The sequence below is a fragment of the Peromyscus californicus genome, unplaced genomic scaffold, assembly GCF_007827085.1.
Source record: "Peromyscus californicus insignis strain IS unplaced genomic scaffold, ASM782708v3 Scaffold_8__1_contigs__length_139910024, whole genome shotgun sequence".
NCBI lineage: Eukaryota > Metazoa > Chordata > Mammalia > Rodentia > Cricetidae > Peromyscus > Peromyscus californicus.
Genome location: NW_026294606.1, coordinates 1313217 through 1332168, shown reverse-complemented (window position 1 = coordinate 1332168; position 18952 = coordinate 1313217). Strand labels below are relative to the sequence as shown.

The window sequence follows — 18952 nt, the reverse complement described above, 5'->3', positions numbered from 1 at the left end:
AATGTTACCAGCAAGTTGGCTTACAGGTGGAGCATCCTATGGGACCTTACAGAACAGATATACAATTCAGTGTTTTGTGCCCAGGAATCTTCTGATAAATCTTGCTTTTCCTTTGAGGAAAGTACCTTATGAAAGCAAGGAGGGATTCAGTGCTAAATCTCAGAGTAGACAGCAAGCCTTGAAATCCCCAGGGCTAAAAACTGATAATGTCATAATTAAGAGCCTACAAATACAAATGCCTGTATGAGTCTGGCTGGTAAAGGTAAATAAGTGGATCTTCTGAGTGTAGATTATGGGACTGGTATGCTTATTCCTCAGTTGAATCTAGTGGAAGATCCTGTCACTTGGTATTTTAGGGGGAAAAGTACTGATGGAAAGAACCACTCAAAGGCTCTGAGGTGGCAGCCTCTGTTCCGCGTTGGAAGCAAGCAAAGAAGGCACTTTGGAATTGAGAGAGGCACCCCAATCCTTAAGAGCATTATTGCCAGTTTCACCACTCAGTAACAAGTCCTCCCAGCTTTGACATTTGCAATCTCTGTTGTAACCGAGTCATCCCTGACTCAAACTTCATCTATTTATTTCTAGAAATTACTCAAATTCAGATACGAAGGTGCCCATACAATATGTCCTTCTGGTATTTTCCACATACAGTCCCACCTGAGAAACTTTGTCTAGACTCCCTTCTCTAAAATATGTTTCCTAATACTTCTTTCCTATAGTACTCCATTCTCTTCTTCCAAAGCCCTTTTTGTCATTATGTTTATGTCTGTGTATTTTTTAGTGACTGTCATCTCACTAGATCAATAATTTGTTTTCACTTACAAATTCAGCTTATGTTTGTTAAGTAATCTTTTGTGTGTTATTCGTGGAAATTTTTTTTGCACTAGACAGTTTATTATTCCAATTTGTGTAGATAAATCAGATATTTAGGATAGTTAATATATATTTAAACTACTGATACAAAGTTTCTTCAACAATAAGTCAAGCTATAGGACATAGTATTAGAAAACAGTACAACTGAATACTTGAAAAAATGGTATAAGTAGGAGGTATACAAGAGAAAGGATAGAGAAAAAGAGGATGTGGAATATACATGTTTTAGGCATCTTTCATTTCTACATTTACTTATTTATTGACAACCACCCAGGAGGGCATATTCTTGAAAAGGAAATTATCTCTAATGGAAGAAACAGACAAAAATAAGTAAACATTTAAACATAGTGTAAATGCTATTGTAATGAAATACTGAGAGAGAATAATGGGATATCTACTAAATACGGTAGACTAGCAGTAGAGAGGTTGTGAGTGATTCAGCATAAAGTGATGGTGGCATGTATTAAGGGAAAAGTCATGAAACTACTTACTACCTATGGGCCAAATAGAATCTGATGTTGCCTTTTAAAACTAAAGTTTTATTAGAATACAGCCATGCCCATTTATTTATTGTCTGTGACTGCTTTTGCTTAGAAGAATAAGAGAATTTTGGTTTCTAAAATATAATTTAACAAATAACTAGTAGCTGATTATAGAAAGGGTTTTCCAGCTCTTGTTTTCCAGAGATGTTGGCATAGAAAAAAAGTTCTGGTTTTTTTTGTTTGTTTATTTTTTCTCTTTGTTTTTCAACAGGATTTTTCTCTGTAGCCCTGACTGTTCTGGAACTGGCTCTATAGCTCCGTAGACTAGACTAGCCTTGAATTCAGAGGACTAAGAGATCCTCCTGCCTCCTGAATGCTTGGATTAAAGATTTGCACCACCACTCCCAACTGTGATATGTTTTTGAAGTAAAACCAGAAAAGATATTGTGGTGGATGGCATGTGGGGGTAATATAAAAAGAGGTATAAGGGCTAATGGTTTTCTACCTTAAAAAGTTGTCTATAAATGATCCCAGTTAATAAGATGCAGGGAAACTAATCACTACCATTTTTGACATTGTTCTTCATTTTATACCCATTATGTGGTACAGTGTCTGATAAATAATTGATGCTTAAATCATGTATGTTGAGTGTCAAATTAAGGAATTAGGTTTTAAAAATGAGTGGATATTTCCTAGGTAGGGAGATGCATCATTTAAAACAAAAGTAATATGTTAAGAACTGCTGTAGTGGTATCGTTAGCTCAGACTCAGCTAGTACTATCCTAGAAAGAAGACACTTTGACCTACACATCCTTTTTACCTGTACAGTAGAGTAGGGTATTAATTTCATAATAGTATAACAGTTCTCAGTTTGGATCTGAAAGAATAGAGTGGGAGAACATGTTTTTCCATGTGTACTTGATTACTATGGTAAAACCACTTCAGCACAGTTAGTGGGAATAATGCTTTTGAGGAATAATTGTTGAAGACTGGTGAGTTATTCTTGATTAAGACGGCATATACTTATTATCATTATAACCAAAAATGTTATGAAGTTCTAGCTGGAACTCCTCAGAAAGACCCTAAGAAACCACTAATGGTCTTGTGGTATCTGTGAGGAATGTGTGAGAAAAATAATCTCCGATATTCTTAGAGTTATAGCTGTACATTTCTTGGATCCTTGCAATGAGGAATTCCATTTGGAAAATTATTTTTACTTGGTGTTCTCCATTTGGTACCCTTTAAATTACTTAATAGTATATTCTAGGAAACCTCTCCCCCACTCATAGTGCTGTCTTCAGAATAGAAAATAAAACAGATGGCTGAACTGTTAACAAAGAGTCAGCTCAGATGTGTAGAAATCAGAATCTTCAGTGAATGACAGGATCTTACAAAGGGCTGTTAGAACTCATCTCTCTCTTTTTAAAGACTTTTGTATATGTTTTGCCAACATATTTATGTGTACCACATGTATGCCTGGCACCCAGGGAAATCAGAAGAGGGTGTTGGATAACATAGAACTGGAGTTATGGATGATTGTGAACCACCATGTGAGTACTGGGAATTGAACCCTGGTGTTCTGCAAGAGCTTCAAATGCTCTTCAGAGTCATCTCTCCAACCCCTAGAACTTATCTCTTACAATTTAAAGTATTCAAAACCCAAAAGGGATAAGCTGTAATGGTTGTGACATCATTGTAGTTAAATAAGAGATTCCCTTGCCTAGTTAAATACCTGTGTCCAGAGAAGGATGGAGTAAATATAAAAAGCACATGTCACGAAAGAGTTGCTTTCCTGAAGATTTTAGCTTACTCTTTACTGTGTCTATTTCTCTTACTGAATCATATAAGGAGAATGTGTATAATATTCATGAGTCAGCAAGAATATTTAAATCAGAGGATCTCAGCTCTGGTTGTACATCAAGATAATTTTAAATCCAACACTAACAACCAAACAATGAAACCAAATGTCTGTGGCTCACATCCATTAATTGAAGTCACCAGAGGTCATAACCAGGCAGTTTATTTTTAAACCCCAGAGGAGGTAATGACACACAGCCAGGATAAGAGCTACAGAAAATAGGTTATACTGGTGATTATAGGAAAATATCTGATAATATATTTTAAAAAATGTCTATGAAAATAAATATTTATTTTGTTTCAGTTATTTGGAAAACATGTTTGTTTTGTTTTTTTTTCCTGAGTAGGTAAATGAGATGTGACTTCATAAGCTTTTTGAAAAGTTAATTTTCTTCTTTATTTTAGACAGGTGGTATCCAGGAGAAAGATGTCTTGCTCCTTCTTCAGATGATAAGAAGCTTTGTGAAGCAAGCATAAAGTCTGTTACTGTGAATGAAAATGGGATGCCATGTGCAGTTGTTCTGTATTCAGATTTTCAAGAAAGGAAAATACCTCTTCAAAGACTTCAAGAAATAAAATCAACTAAAGATTGCTCCAGAAATTTTATATTTGATGATGAAGATTTAGAAAAACCTTATTTCCCAGATCGAAAAATTCCATCATTGGCTACTACTTTTAAATTATCTGAAGATGGAGACTCCATTCCTTACACTATTAATAGGTACTTGCGGGATTACCAAAGAGAGGGAGCTCAGTTTCTCTACAGACACTACATTCAAGGAAGAGGGTGTATTCTTGGTGATGACATGGGACTTGGAAAAACAATACAGGTATTTATATTAATTACTTTATAATTAAAAATAAGCTCATCCTATGTACAAGAGTGCATACACTATGCAAATCTCTCTTTTTAATACCATCTGTTACTATAGGTTTTTGTTTGTGTTTGTCTCACTAGCTAGATGGTAAAGTTTCAGAATTGAGGACAGTGACTCAGTGTGCCATTATTTGATCCTCAATACTTCATTAGTATTTGGGGAATAACATTTTTCTTAATTTTTATTCTTAGAGAAAATGTCATATGCAGTGTAAAAAGTTAATTAACTTCCAGTGCCCTAAGTCCTTAAAAAAAACCCAAAAAACAAAAAACAAAATAGCTCTTGCATTTTAAAGACAAATTGTGATTTTGGTTTGGTCTCTAATTCATATTGTAGGATTAGAGCTTTGTAATGAGAAGTAAGCTAGATCTCCTTTCAAAATGGCACTTAATTAAAAAATGTTTTGATCATATTCTTTCCCCTCTCCCAACTCCTCTCAAATTTCTGCCTTTCCCAACATAATATTCTTTCTCTCTTAAAAAAACAAACAAACACAAAACAAACAAACAAACAAAACCCACAAAACAAAACAAAACAAAACAAAAAGCAAGGAATCAACCAACAACAACACACACTCAAAAGAAAAACAAAAGCAAAGAAAACCCATAGGATCCACTTTGTATTGTTCAAGGACTCCTGAGCGTAAAGCTTGTCCTGGAGTATGGTTTATACACTTGTTGTTACTCTATTGAAGAAAATGAATTTTCCCTTTTGGATCAGCTATCAGTTACAAACAAGCCTCTTGGTTAGGAGTAGGGCTTAGTGCCCACTTCCCTTTCTCCATTCTGGGATGTTGTCTGGCTTGTGTAGGTCTTGAGCATGCCGTCACAATTTCTGAGTTCATGTGTGCATCAGCCCTGGTATACCTAGAATATGTGATTTCCTTGGAGTTGTCCGTAACCTGGCTTTTGCAGTCTTCCCTTTCCTCTTCTGCATAGATCTTAGCCTTGAGGGGAGGGGCGTGATGAAGACATCACATTTAGTGCTAGGTGCTTCAAAGTTTCTCAGTGTTTGCATTAGCCTTTTTTTTTTTTTTTTTTGGTTTTTCGAGACAGGGTTTCTCTGTGTAGCTTTGCGCCTTTCCTGGAACTCACTTGTTAGCCCAGACTGGCCTTGAACTCACAGAGATCCGCCTGGCTCTGCCTCCCGAGTGCTGGGATTAAAGGCGTGCGCCACCACCGCCCGGCCTCATTAGCCTTTTTTTAAGCAACAAAAATCTTTAAAAGTATGATTCTGAAGCATTCTGTTTCTTTTTATGTTCTGTGAGATGAAAAAATAAGGAATGTGGTTATCTCTTCCTTTAGTCTTATGAAAAACACTTTTTTTCCTTCGTTCTTTTTCTTTTTTTAGTGCGGGAGTAGGCTTTTGGTTTGAATGTTTGAACTGTTTCCCAGACTCATATGTATTCTATGTCAGGAGGTGAATGCAGGTGAGGAAAGATGGACTATAAAAACATTTGCTTGGCAGAGTTTAGAAGGGAATGCCTGTAAAAACCAAGCTCTTCCAGAAAGATATTTTATCTTTGAAATGTAGGTTATAGCCTTTTATTGTTCTAGATGTGACAGACTTAAATTTTTATTTACTTATTTATTCTGTAAGCAATTCTGTAAATATTTCACAATAAAGCACCTTCTAATTATTTTCTTCTGAGGATTAGTTTTTAAGTCTTCATTCTAAATTTGTCATAGATCTGTAAATTCAGATTTATATAGACCTGTACTGTGCCAGTAAATTGTAGTAGAGCAGGCCTGACCTTCTCCAACTATTCATGTTTCTTTTGCTATGGAGTAGTAGCTTGAGTAAAGTGTTTCTCTAATCTTGTATGTCAGTGTAGCTTTTGACAGATTTAGGCCAGTAAAAATAACAGAGACATGATGAGTACCATTTCGGCCCTGGTCCATGGGCCACCTGTGTGATTGTTCACATCCTCCTTTTCTCTCTTGGATGTTAGCACATTATAGCTAGTTTACTTTAATTAACATATCAAGCTGAGAGATTTCCATGGTTTTAATTTTTCTGCTCACTTAGAGTGTTTTCTTAGCTAAAGTACAAGTTTATTTTTATTTTAACATACCTTTTTAAAGTGGGGGTGGGGGTATATGAAGCAGTAAAGTTAGAAGTTAGTGTATATTATTATTATTGTTATTATCATTAGTGTATTTAATGAATTAGGTAAAGCTAATTTTTAATTGGACCTTAAAATTTCAGTTATAACATTTTTTTCAAAGGTCTGAGATTCTTCTTTTAATATTTGTTCTTAATTATATGTGTATATGTGTTTCTGTGTGTGAGTGTGAGCATATAGGAGTGCAGGTGCCTGAGGTATCCAGAAGAAGGTGTATATAATCCCCTGGAGCTGGAGTTATAGGCAGTTGTGAGCCACCTGATGCTGAGAACAGAACCTGGTCTTCTGCAAGAGCAGTATACTTCTTAACTGCTACACCATTTCTTCAGATCTGAGATTAATTAAATGAAAAATATTTCATGTTTTTGCTTTAGGGAATTTGACAAATCTAGAATTAATATTACTTTATTTTGAAAGTATTCTATTGTATAGTGTCTTTGTTTCCTCTAGCCACTTTTAAATAATTTTTTATGTTCAATTTTGTTCTATGAAGCAGCTACTTGTGAATTTTTGATAATTTATTTGTTTTTGTGGTGGCAGGTAATTAATATTCATAACTACTGAGCCCATGACTTAAGATATTTTCTTTTTAATAAATGATCAACTTCTATTTCTTCAAATAAATCTCATTACCATTCCTTTTCTTCTGTTATTTGGGATTTAGATCGTAGATACCTACATAATAAAAAGTACTTTTCTCATAAGGTATGTACTGATGAGCAAATGGAATTACAGTCCCATTTATAGTTCCAGCACTTGGGAAGGTTGAAGCAGGATTGCTACAAGTTTGAGGCCACCTTGACTGGGTTGCTAAGTGAGTTCTAGGCTTCACTGGGCTAAAGTGAGACCCTTTGTCAGCCCCCTTCTTTGTCCCCAAATACACTTTCTTTTATAGTTTTTCTAATTCTCTTAAAATTTTTCTTTAGGTTTCAGTATTTCTAAAATTTATTTTTTAAAGTAATAAGTTATTTTCTTCTATATGAATACCCACCTCATATACTTTCATCCCAGATCTTTAAAATAACCCTACTGATGGTATGTTTGTCATTTTTACAGAAAACTATTGAGGGAGGTTTAGTTGCCTCCTGAAGTTCACATAGCTGCCACAACAAGCTAATGTTCAAACCGACAAGCATCTAGTTGGTTGAATGTTCCTCACTGTTGATTGTGTGGGGCTATGCATGCTTTTTCTTATTTTTATTCTTCTCATTTAATTTTTGGAGAATAGCTGCTATTCATAATGGTATGTGTATTGATGAGTTGTGTTAGCCTTTCTTAAATTAGCATTCTGTCATTCATTAGCTAAACAAAGGCACAAATTTATGAGGCAAATACTTCCTACCCTAAGGAATTTATTTTCTACAAGAACAGAAAAAATGTATAGTTTATTTTAGAGGCTTTGAGAAGATAGTATCCATGGATAGAAACAAATAGTAAGGTAATATCTCAGATGATGGAATAAAGAAAGAATTCATCAAGTGGGCAGAATTGTTCCAAGATGAGATGGCCATGTGGAATTTTATGTGTTCAAAGGTGGTATTATTATACGTTTGCTTGTTAATTCAAAGAAAGGACCAATATTTTTATGTTTCCTCTAACATCTTTTTGTCGGTAGTCTACTGATTAGTTTGTACATGTACAGTGAAATTATGCATAGTGATAGAAAAAATCTTTTTTTCTTCTAGGTTATTTCATTTCTGGCTGCAGTTTTACATAAAAAGGGAACTCGTGAAGATATTGAAAATAACATGCCAGCATTCTTACTAAAAAGTATGAAAAAGGAACACTCTTCTATAGCCCAAAAGGTGAAATATCTAGAAGTATTCAGCATTTAAACACAATGTAATGATGTATTGTACATTTTAAAACAAGAATTTAGACATTAAACTATTTATTTTATAAGACTATTTTTGGAAGGTTGCCAGTTTCATCTGCTTGTAGCATCAGGTTATATCTCAGACTTTTCCATCTGTATAACTAATCAGTCCTGACTCCTGAGATCAGACAAGACTGGACATGTTCAGGGTGGAGTGGTTGTAGACAAAATAAGAGATTTGTAATAAAACAATAAACTTATTAGAAGTGTTATGCTTACAGTCTTTGTGTGTATACATGCTTGTGTGTGTACATATGTATGCAGAAGTACATGCACAAGTGTGTATATGCTAATGAGGGCCACAGGTTTGTGTCTGGTGTCTTCTCTCTTCACCTTAGTTTTTGCATCAGGGTCTCTCACTGAACCTAGACTGGCTGTCCAGCAAGCACCAGGAATCCTCTTATTTCTACCTCCCCAGTGCTGGGACTATAGGTGTTCACTGCTACCCAGCTTTTTTAAAACATGGGTGCTGAGGATTGAACGCAGATCCCCATGCTTGCATACCAAGTACTTTACTAACTGAGTCATCTCTCTAGTCCCTGTGTGCTTCTATGTTGTCCTCAGTATTCATAAAATTGATAGGAATAAAGATGGAGTGATTTGATGAAAACAATATTATTTTACTAAGGTAATGAACTATATTCCTCAAGTTCTAAGATGGTGTTTTTTAATAAGATTTTATAAATGTTATTCACAAGATTGCTAAGAAGTCCAAGTTTACTCCAATGATCTCAGAAGGATTATTTTTATATAAAAAATTAGAGAAGTACTGATTTATGGTATTTGTTAATACTGTAAATTACCTTACTATTTTAACAGCATTCATGAAACTTTTCTGCAATGCAATCAAGAATCCTGACTTCTTCTCTTGAGTGATGGTCTCTAAAAAAGAACTCAGGCTTGGACAGGTGGCAGGTGTGTGTCCTGCTTCTAATATGTTTTTCTTGTTTATATGAGCAACTGAGTTTAGAGAAATCTATATTAAATTTTCTGTTATGACTGAGGTTGTTCTTGATCTTGTTTTTGTGTTGGCTTTCACTAATCTCTTTAAGTTTGGTTTCATAAATTTTGTTTGTATATTGGCTACATACTCAGTTAACAGATTATTTGCCGATTTCTGAGTTCAATCTTATAACTTGACCTAAATAATTTTGTTATCTGCTGTCATTGTATATTTTAGATGATGGTTCAGTGCTGAACTGATTTTTTTTTTTTTCCATTGAAAGGACATTTCTTTTTTGTTGAAGTACCCAGGATTCCATCTTTGAAATCCCAGAACTAAGCCCTATATTTACTATAGAATTCTTTCAAATAAGTTCACTTTTGAAAAATGTGTCCAGGGATTAGAGAGATGGCTCAGAGGACCAGGGTTTGGTTCCTAGCATCCACAATTCACAGCCATTTTAAACTCCAGCTCTAGGGGATTAGATGCAGCTTCTGGTCTTCACAGGCTCTGCATACATATGGTACCCATATGTGCATATGTACACACACATAAAATTAGTTAATAAATATTTTTTAAAAATTTAAATATATGTATAGTACTTTGTTGTAGGGGAAGCTAAATAATGATGCCAGAGTAATCTTTTTTGACAAGAGACTGATACCTCTGGTCTTTCTTAAAATCCCTGGGCATTACTTTTATTGACCCAGTCCTTCCAACTGCTTCACTTTGTCTGTTGGGTTCTGTTATTGTTTTTATGACTGTTTGTTTGACGATTTCTCTTACATGGGTACAGAATGGCCTTCTCAGTTCTACAGGGGTGGGGTGTGTGTACTTGTTGCCATCTTCCTGAACTGTTCTGCTCTGCTGGGAGTTCCTTTCCAGGCATCATAACACTACTACAGATTATTTTCATACATATTCTTCATTTTGTTGGCATCAGTGCATATATGTTTTCAGAGAGTCCATTTGAAGTAGCATACATTTTTAAAAGCTGTTTTGTAAAAAAGAGAATAAATAAAAATAAAGCTAATGCTAGAATTAAAACAACCCTAAAAGACTGATCTTCAGTCTCCTTGAAAAAGAAACACTCATTGAATTAAATGTTACATATTAAGGAGTAGTATTTGAAGTAGGGATTGTATGTATGTATAAGAGAGATAGTATTTTATATACATTCTAAAGCTTTTCAGGTATGAATATGACTTTGAGGAATGCATGAAATATAAGTGCCAATGAATTCCTAAAGGAAAAGACACAAATCATGCATTTCAAGTGCTGATTCTTGGAATGATGCATTAGATTTAGGCTAAGTTTATGCTGTAGTTTTGACTTTATGAAATAAATCATAGTAAGTTAATTAAAAATATTATCTTGTAAGGCCAAACTTTGGAGATTTTAAGAAAAAATTATAACAGAAAAGAAGGGGCTAGGGAGATAGCCCAGTGGGTAGAGTACCTGTTGTGGTGGTGACCTGAGTGTGGACCCCCAGTGCCCGTGTAAAAAGTGGGTTGCATCTATGTCAGTGCTGGGAACAGAGGCAGGCACATCCCAGGGCTTGCCAGCCAGCAGCCTAGCTAAAACAGCAAGCTCCAGGTTCAGTGCGAGAGGTGGGGAACCAGAGAGGAAGACATTCAAAGTCAACCTTTGCCCTGCACATATGTACACAGATATGTGCACCACACAGAGAGAAAATTAAAATTGAAAAATGAGAGGAAGAATTTCCTAACATTTACAATACCAGTGTTAGAAAGATTTTCATTGGTACTCAGCAAAATACTTTTCAGCTATTTTGTTACCATTGACCACCTTTTTAGCTCTTGTTATATGGCTGAAACAATTGGAAAGTTTCTGTTTCCTTTCTATTACTGTGATAAAACACTCTGGTCAGATGGAACTTAGGAAGCAAAGGGTTTATTTGGTTTACAGGTCATAGTCTATTGAAGGGCAGGAACTCCCAGTGGGAACCTGGAGGCAGGAACCATGGGAACACTGTTTGCTGGCTCACTCCTTCATTTGCTCTCAGGGTCATGATTAGGTAGCTTTCTTATACAACCCAGGATAGCTTGCTTAAGGATGGTACAGCCCATAGTAGGCTAGGATCTTCCACATCAATTAATAATAAAGACAGCTCCCCACAGACATGCCCACAGGCCAACTTGATCAAGAAAATTCCTCAATTGAGGTTTCTTCTCAGATGACTCTAGGCTATATCAAATTGACATAACCAGCACATTAAGACTAACCAGCACATAAACACTAGAACAGAAAAATAAGGAGCCAAGCAGTTCTAAGAAGAATCAGTCACAGGAGGCTGCATTGCAAATGACACTACTGTGAACACCCTTATGTATACATCTCATCAACTTTTATAGTTAATAAGTGGAGGGTAAGTTCTTAGCACTGCAGTTGTAAGGGCAGGAACTACTGGAATTGTGGAAAACTACTGAGCACCCAGATAGTGTTTGTACCCAGGATTCTTACCTTGTAAATATACAAAATTCAAAGACAGACATCACAGTTGAGCTTAGTATTTTGAGCCTTGACTTTGTATTTGAAAGCAGAAAAATTAAATTGTAAGGTAAGCTACAATAGCAAAAGGTATTTGAAGTAAAGCAAGAAAGACTTCTCTGCTCCTGTGTTTGGTGAGTGGGGAAGGAATTTAGTTACACTTTTGTTTTCTGCTTTCTCTTTACAAACACAGTCACATATTTTGTTTCTTACAGGTTGTAAGTGACCTAGATGAAGCATTACATAGTACCTTACATTTTATAGTATTTTTTTTTTTTGGTTCATCTCTTGAGATTGGGGCAAGTATAAACCTTTAGAAAAGTTTACCATTAATACTCTTTTATGTAACAAGCTAGGAGTATTGGTCATAGAGAAAAATAAAAACATAAAAAATTTTAAGCTGTTGATGAGAGTGATATTCAGGGCTAAAAAAGAAAGGTGGAACCTCCAAGCACCACTTTCCAAACTAGGTGTGTTAGTAATCTTAACAGACTGCTTTGGTTGAAAGCTGAATTAATCAGCTTTCTGTCACTGGAACAAATTACCTGAGATAAGTAACTTAAAGGAAGGAGAGGTTTATTTTGGCTTTTAGTTTCAGTTCATGATCAGTTGTCTTCTTGTTCTGCAGCCTATGGCTAGGCTCATTATGTTAGGAATACATGGTGGAGAAAGCTGCTCACTTCCTGGAGGCCAAAGTGAAAAGATAGAAGAGATAAGGGCATGTCCCGATAGTTCAATTTCTTTTCAAAAGGTTCTGTCTCTTTAAAGTCCCACCATCTCCCCAGGATCCAAGCTTTTACTGCACATGCCTTTGGGGAACACTTAGTATCCAACACTGTAGCTTATTTCCAAAGAGAACAAATTCTGTTTATATGAATTCAGTAGAGAACAGGTGATAGAGGTAATAAGTATTAAGTCTTGAGAACATTGCTGTAAAGTAAGGGACTGGTAGCCAAAGATGTACAGTGGAGAAAACCTGTTTTGTTTCAGTTTGATTTTATTTTGTTTTGTTTTTTTAACCCTGGGGAATATGCTCATGGATAAAAGTGGTTTGTTATAAAGATAAAACTGGTGTGTGGGGAAGACTGGAGTCAGTTTTACCATGTTGATTCTAGATTGGCAAGAGAGATAAATGGGAGCCACTGAATTTGATCAAATGTTGTTTTTTGTTTTTTTTTTTTTTTTTTTTTTTAGTTTTTTCGAGACAGGGTTTCTCTGTGCAGCTTTGCACCTTTCCTGGATCTCGCTCTGTAGACCAGGCTGGCCTCGAACTCACAAAGATCCGCCTGCCTCTGCCTCCCAAGTGCTGAAAGGCGTGCGCCACCACCGCCCGGCCAAATGTTGTTGTTTTGAAGAAGATAAAAACAGTTATCTGTGGTCAGAGGTGGGAAGGCAGGGTGTGTGGAAATAAATAAAGGTAAAGTTACTAATAGAAACCTATGTGGAGGTTCTCTACTTGCTTCAATTTTCTAGTGAGTTTCTCATGCCTTCAACAGAGAGAATCTGAGAAAAATGGCATAGGAAAGAGAGGTGATAGGAGCCCCAGAAGACTGTTTGGAGAAGGATGCTACCCATTTGCTTTGCATATTAGCTCTTTAATTTCTTGTTGGGATCCTGATTTTATTGCTGTCTCTCTCTTAAAGAGTTACTTTTCTCTTCTTCAATGCTTTTAAGAATAAAAATGAGCCGGGCGGTGGTGGTGCACGCCTTTAATCCCAGCACTCGGGAGGCAGAGGCAGGCGGATCTCTGTGAGTTCGAGGCCAGCCTGGTCTACAAAGTGAGTTCCAGGAAAGGCACAAAACTACACAGAGAAACCCTGTCTCGAAAAACCAAAAAAAAAAAAAAAAAAAAAAAGAATAAAAATGAAAAATAACCATTCCTTTCAGTGAATTATCCTTTTTTTTGTTCTAACAAAAAGCTAATTAAGCAAAGAGTATTTTTGAGGAATTTTTTTTTGTCCACATTTAGCAAACTAGTCAGTTGTATTAATCACTTCCTTAGAGCATCAAAATTAAAGATTGAGACTGTTGATACTGGGTTGGGGATTTAGCTCAGTGGTAGAGTACTTGCCTAGCAAGCGCAAGGCCCTGGGTTCGGTCCTCATCTCCATGGGGGGTGGGGGGAGAAAGAGTTCTTAATTAAAAACATGGATGCTTTTCTTCCTGTTTTTAGATGTTCTTAATAGTTGCTCCTCTTTCTGTCCTCTACAACTGGAAGGATGAATTGGATACCTGGGGATATTTCAGAGTCACTGTTTTACATGGCAGCAAAAAAGACAACGAACTGATTCGTTTAAAGCAAAGGAAATGTGAAATTGCTCTGACAACCTATGAAACTCTGCGCTTGTGTCTAGAGGAGCTTAACAGGTAAAATCATAAGAGTGATGCTGTCAGAGTGCTGCTAACATCAGTCATATGCATCCTTTATGTCATGATTCAAAATTCAAACTCCTATAGCTTGATTTCATGTCAGGGTTATAAAGCAGAGGTTGTGATAGTTGACTACATCTGAAAGGTGTCCTACCACTTCATATTCTATTCTTAAACTCAGAATAGGACTCCTTTCTAAACTGCATTTTAAACAATGGTAAGATTTGTCCCAAGTCCCATGCACAACACTGTGTAAATGATGCCCCCAAGAGTATTGAAATTCACTGAGGATATTTTGATCTGCACCTTAGTTCAATAGCATACCTTGACATATTTCCAAGATATATAGAAAAACCCCTGGTTGGAATGTTGAGCCACATTGATGGAGGAAAACCAATTAAGAGGTTTATTTTGAACTAACTTGTGCCAAAATTCTTAATTCATGTGTATAGGTCACAACCTTAGGATGTAATCATGTTTAAAGATGTGATTAAGAAAAAATTTGGCTGTTTAGGTAGAGCTATAAGTCAGTATAAGGTGTCCTTACTAGATAACAGACAAGTAACAAGAGCATATGAACAGGGAAGGACATGTGAGTTATCTAATATCTTTTAAATGCTAAAATATTATGGTTTCAGTCAGTTTGAATTATAGTCAGTGAAAGAGAGAATGGCAGAAAATGACCTTAAAGGTGATGCTTTCAAATCAGCTAAAATGCCCTCCCTGGAGATAATAATGAAGAACAAAAACCAACAGTTCTCTCAGAGGTTTTGAAAACACAGAATGTATTCAAGAGTAAAATGTAACTGGATGAGGTGGTACATACCTGAGCACTCACCTACTCTGAAGGCTGAGGTGGGAGGACCAAGAATTCAAGGCTGGTGTGAACAAATATGGTGGGGCCTGTGCTCAAAATATCAATAACAAAGAAGAATAAAAGCAGTCACTAATTAGCCATGTGGATTTGAGTAAATCATTTCATCTGGAAAATGACAGGATGAGTTGCGTCTGTTTTTGCTAAAATGGACTATTCAGATACAGGTGGAAGGTTCTATTAGAAATAACTTAATGAGGTTCAGTTTATATACAACAATCAATACTGATTTTTAAATGTAGTTAGCCTCCATTTCCACAGGTTCTATATCCAGGGACTCTCAGCCAACTGTAGATTAAAACATTAGCTAGAAGAATGTGTCTATAACAAACTAATGATTTCTTTAAACAACTCAGTATAATATTTTTACATACCACTTACTTTGTGGTGGGTATTACATACTATCTAGAGATTATTTGAAGAACAGGATGATATATGTAGGTTATACACCACACTGTGTCATTTTATGTAAGAGACTTGAACACCCACATATTTTGGTCCCTGAACCAATCCACAGGTACAGGGGCACTTTATATAGTTCAGTGAATATTGATCTGGTATTGTTAGATTTTTTTCTGTAAAAGTCCACTTAGTAAATATTTTGAAGCCATACATAGTTTCTGTGGAATATTCTTTTTTTATTTTTACAGATCATTAAAAGTATAAAACTATCCTTAATTTGTTGACTATGCAGAGCTATCCACAATCTGGGTGTGGCCCAGTGGCCACAGTTCAATGACACCTGGTTTTGAATAATAAATACTTGAGCTCAGTCCCCATTCCAAAGAAGGGAGAAACATTCCAACTGCCCTCTTCTTTACAGCTAACCTTTCTTCAGTTCTCACCATGGACACTCAACTTGATTTCTATTATGACAGACTGTTTCAAGCTGGTCCAGAGAATTCTGTTAATGCAGCTAGACTGAAAGTTTCCTCATTCATGCCTGGCATCTTTGCCCAACATGTTTTTGAGATTCATGTGAACTATTTAGTAAATCAGTGATTTTTTTTTTTTTTTTTTTTTTTTTTTTTGGTTTTTTGAAACAGGGTTTCTCTGTGTAGCTTTGTGCCTTTTCTGGATCTCGCTCTGTAGACCAGGCTGGCCTCGAACTCACAAAGATCCGCCTGTGCCACCACCACCCGGCCAGTGATTATTTTTTTAAACGTTAAATTGTATTCCATCTTATACATGTTTCTCTTTTTCTTACCCATTCATTTGAAAGTATCTATTTGATTTTGTTTCCTATTTTGTTATTATTATAAGTAAAATTTAAAGGAATATATTTATGGAAGCCCTTTTTTGACATATGTTTTTATTTCTATTGGGTAAATAAATGAGAGTGGAATTTGTGGGTTTTACAATAAGTGCAGGCTTAAGTGGAAGAAACTGCCAACCCATTTTCCACGGTGACTGTGCCATTTTACTTAATTGGATTGTATAAAGAAAGGTTCAGTAGCTTCATTATCTTACCAATATTGGCATCATCAGTCTTTTTGTTTTTACTCATTTTAGTGAGCATATAGGACATGACATTGTGATAGGAATTATATTTTTCTAATGCATGTGCACCTGAAAAGTTTATTCTATGGTTGATAGGTATAGTATTCTATAAATGTCCAATTTTATTTGTGTAGTTTTGAGTGTTCCCTGTCTTTGCTGATTTTCTTTAGGGTTGGTTTATATCTTCTAAGATGAGATTTGGAATCATAGATTTATTTATATATCCTCATTTCTGTAGTTTTAAGTCATACATTTTAAGTTCCGCTTTTAGGTTCACATGAATTTTCAAATTTTTTCTTTTTCCTGATGGATTAGTTTTTAAGTGCCTCCTATTTTTATATTATCTTGTTCTATCTAATACTAACATAACTGCCAGCAGTCTTCTTATACCTGCTGCATATTATAGTTTTTCCTCTTTTTATTGTAACATTTTCTTTATTTTGTAGTGAATCCCTTTACAAGTAGAATATAGTTGAACTTTTATTTTTATTTTTTTTTAATGTCCATTCTGACAATCTTTGCCTTTGTGGGGTATTTAGACTATTCATATTCAATGCAGTGTTGGTAAAGTTGGATTTTACAGACTTTGGATATGATTTTTACCCTGTGATGTTTGTATTTTACTGTTTTATTGGATTTTGACAGAAGACACTAATCTTGGTTGTGGAGAGATTATTAAGCAGTTTGTCTAGGCTTAAACGGTTAAGTCAATGATGGGCATGAGTGTAGGTTGAGTTTTCCTGCCTGGCCCACAGTCAGGACAAATCTCTCTCACCCGCCAGTCCCAAGCCGCTCAAACCCGATCAAGTAAACACAGAGACTTATATTGTTACAAACTGTATGGCTGTGGCAGGCTTCTTGCTAACTGTTCTTACAGCTTAAATTAATCCATTTCTATTAATCTATACCTTGCCACATGACTTGTGGCTTACCGGTACTTTACACCTTCCTTATCCTGATGGCGGCTGGTCGTGTCTCTCTCACTCAGCCTTCCACTTCCCAGTTTTTTCTCCTCCTTGTCCCGCCTATACTTCCTGCCTGGCCACTGACCAATCAGTGATTTATTTATTGACCAATCAGCAACACACTTGACATACAGACCATCCCACAGCACATGAGGTTTTAACACTGATCATCTGTTTTAACTCCAGACATCAGGGTTCTAACCAGCATGTTACCTCAAAAGATGTTGTGCAGTTAGGTAATTGTAATAAATTCACTTATCATAATGAGTCACATTTTAATTAGTGTTTACCTGTCTCTTTAGAGTATGTTCCTTGACATAGATTTCATATTTAACTTCTGTGCTTCAGTGCTGATTGCATTTTAACATATATGTGCTAAAAAAATGTATAATTGGTTATTTTATGTGACATAACTATTAAGAATTCTGAGAATTATATAACTGTAAATCATATATTTGCAAAAGTAGGGAAATGAGGACATTGATTTTTTTGTTGTTGTTGTTGTTAACTTGTATTAGTTCAAATGTCTTCGTTTTGATATATTTTAAATGTTTTATGTTTAATCTGAGTGAGTACCATTTGTGAGTGTGTTCTGTACATTTATAATAAACAATCCAGAGTAGACAAATGCATGATATACTATAGTTGAACAATATTTAATTATTGTATATTTTACTTTATGAAATGTTGGCAAGTTTATATATGTCTAAAGAGCCAAATAAGGCTTGTAGGGAAAACTGCATTTCTTTGTACACTCCCTCTTAACCTGTACCTTCAGCTGTTATTAACTAGTCAGTCAGTCTGTCTGTTGGACTCTGATTCTCCTTTGCCCTCCCTTCCTCTCCTCCTCATCCTCACCCCCACCCACTTTGTTCTGTTTGGTTTGATTTTGAGACAATCTCATCTAACCCAGGCTGGCCAGACTTTTCTGTATACCTCAGGCTGGCCTTGAATTCTTGACTCTCCTGCTTCTACTTTCCGAGTGCTGGGATTACAGACATGTATCACTATGTCTGTCTTTTATATCCACATCTCTAACAGCGTAGTTATGCTACAATTTCTAATGATTTTTCTGTGTCAACTGTCAATTTCTTAGAGGAAATTAAGATTTTTGCTGTGCTTTGCCTTTTATATCCTTATGTGAGAATAACTTTCATGTTTATATTGTAGAGTGGGAATTGTTATTTATGAAGTCCAAACATTTCTTGAACAAAATATTTATGTGACTCCAGTTTCCTGAGTCATCCAGTACCCCCAAGCTTCTAGTTCCTTAAGGAGCTGCACATTCGCATTAGAGTGCTCCTTGGCTTGCTTTGCTGCTGGCCTACAGACTGCTTTTCTCTGCTTCTGTAAGTCATCTTGTCCATCTTTCCATTTCTTCCTGTCTGTGTTCTGGAGAGGTTCTATCTTTTTGTACATTTACCTTAAGAAATCTGTAGGAAAGTTGGACAAATGTGTATGAGTGTCTATCTGTTATAGCCAACAGATCTTTTGTGCATACCTATGTATGCATATGTGTGTGTGCTCTTGCATATATGTAAACATGTGTGTATTCGTGCATTGTACACACATGCATACACACTTTGTCTAAGTAATTAGTGAATCACTTCAGTAAGTTTCACATAGCATGAAAGCTTGAGTACTAAATATTTTAATGTTGTTCTAAGTTTGTGTTCTTTAATGTTGGGTTTGTTTGTT

General features: G+C 35.7%; 1 protein-coding gene across 1 annotated transcript in view; it reads left to right on the top strand.

Moving 5' to 3' along the window:
• Ercc6l2 (ERCC excision repair 6 like 2) overlaps positions 1 to 18952 on the top strand; it is a 91674-nt gene that overhangs the window by 812 nt on the left and 71910 nt on the right. Inside the window, 3 exon segments of the mRNA XM_052727786.1 lie at positions 3618 to 4042; positions 7901 to 8020; positions 13719 to 13912. Of these exon segments, the coding sequence (XP_052583746.1) occupies positions 3618 to 4042; positions 7901 to 8020; positions 13719 to 13912 (739 nt within the window).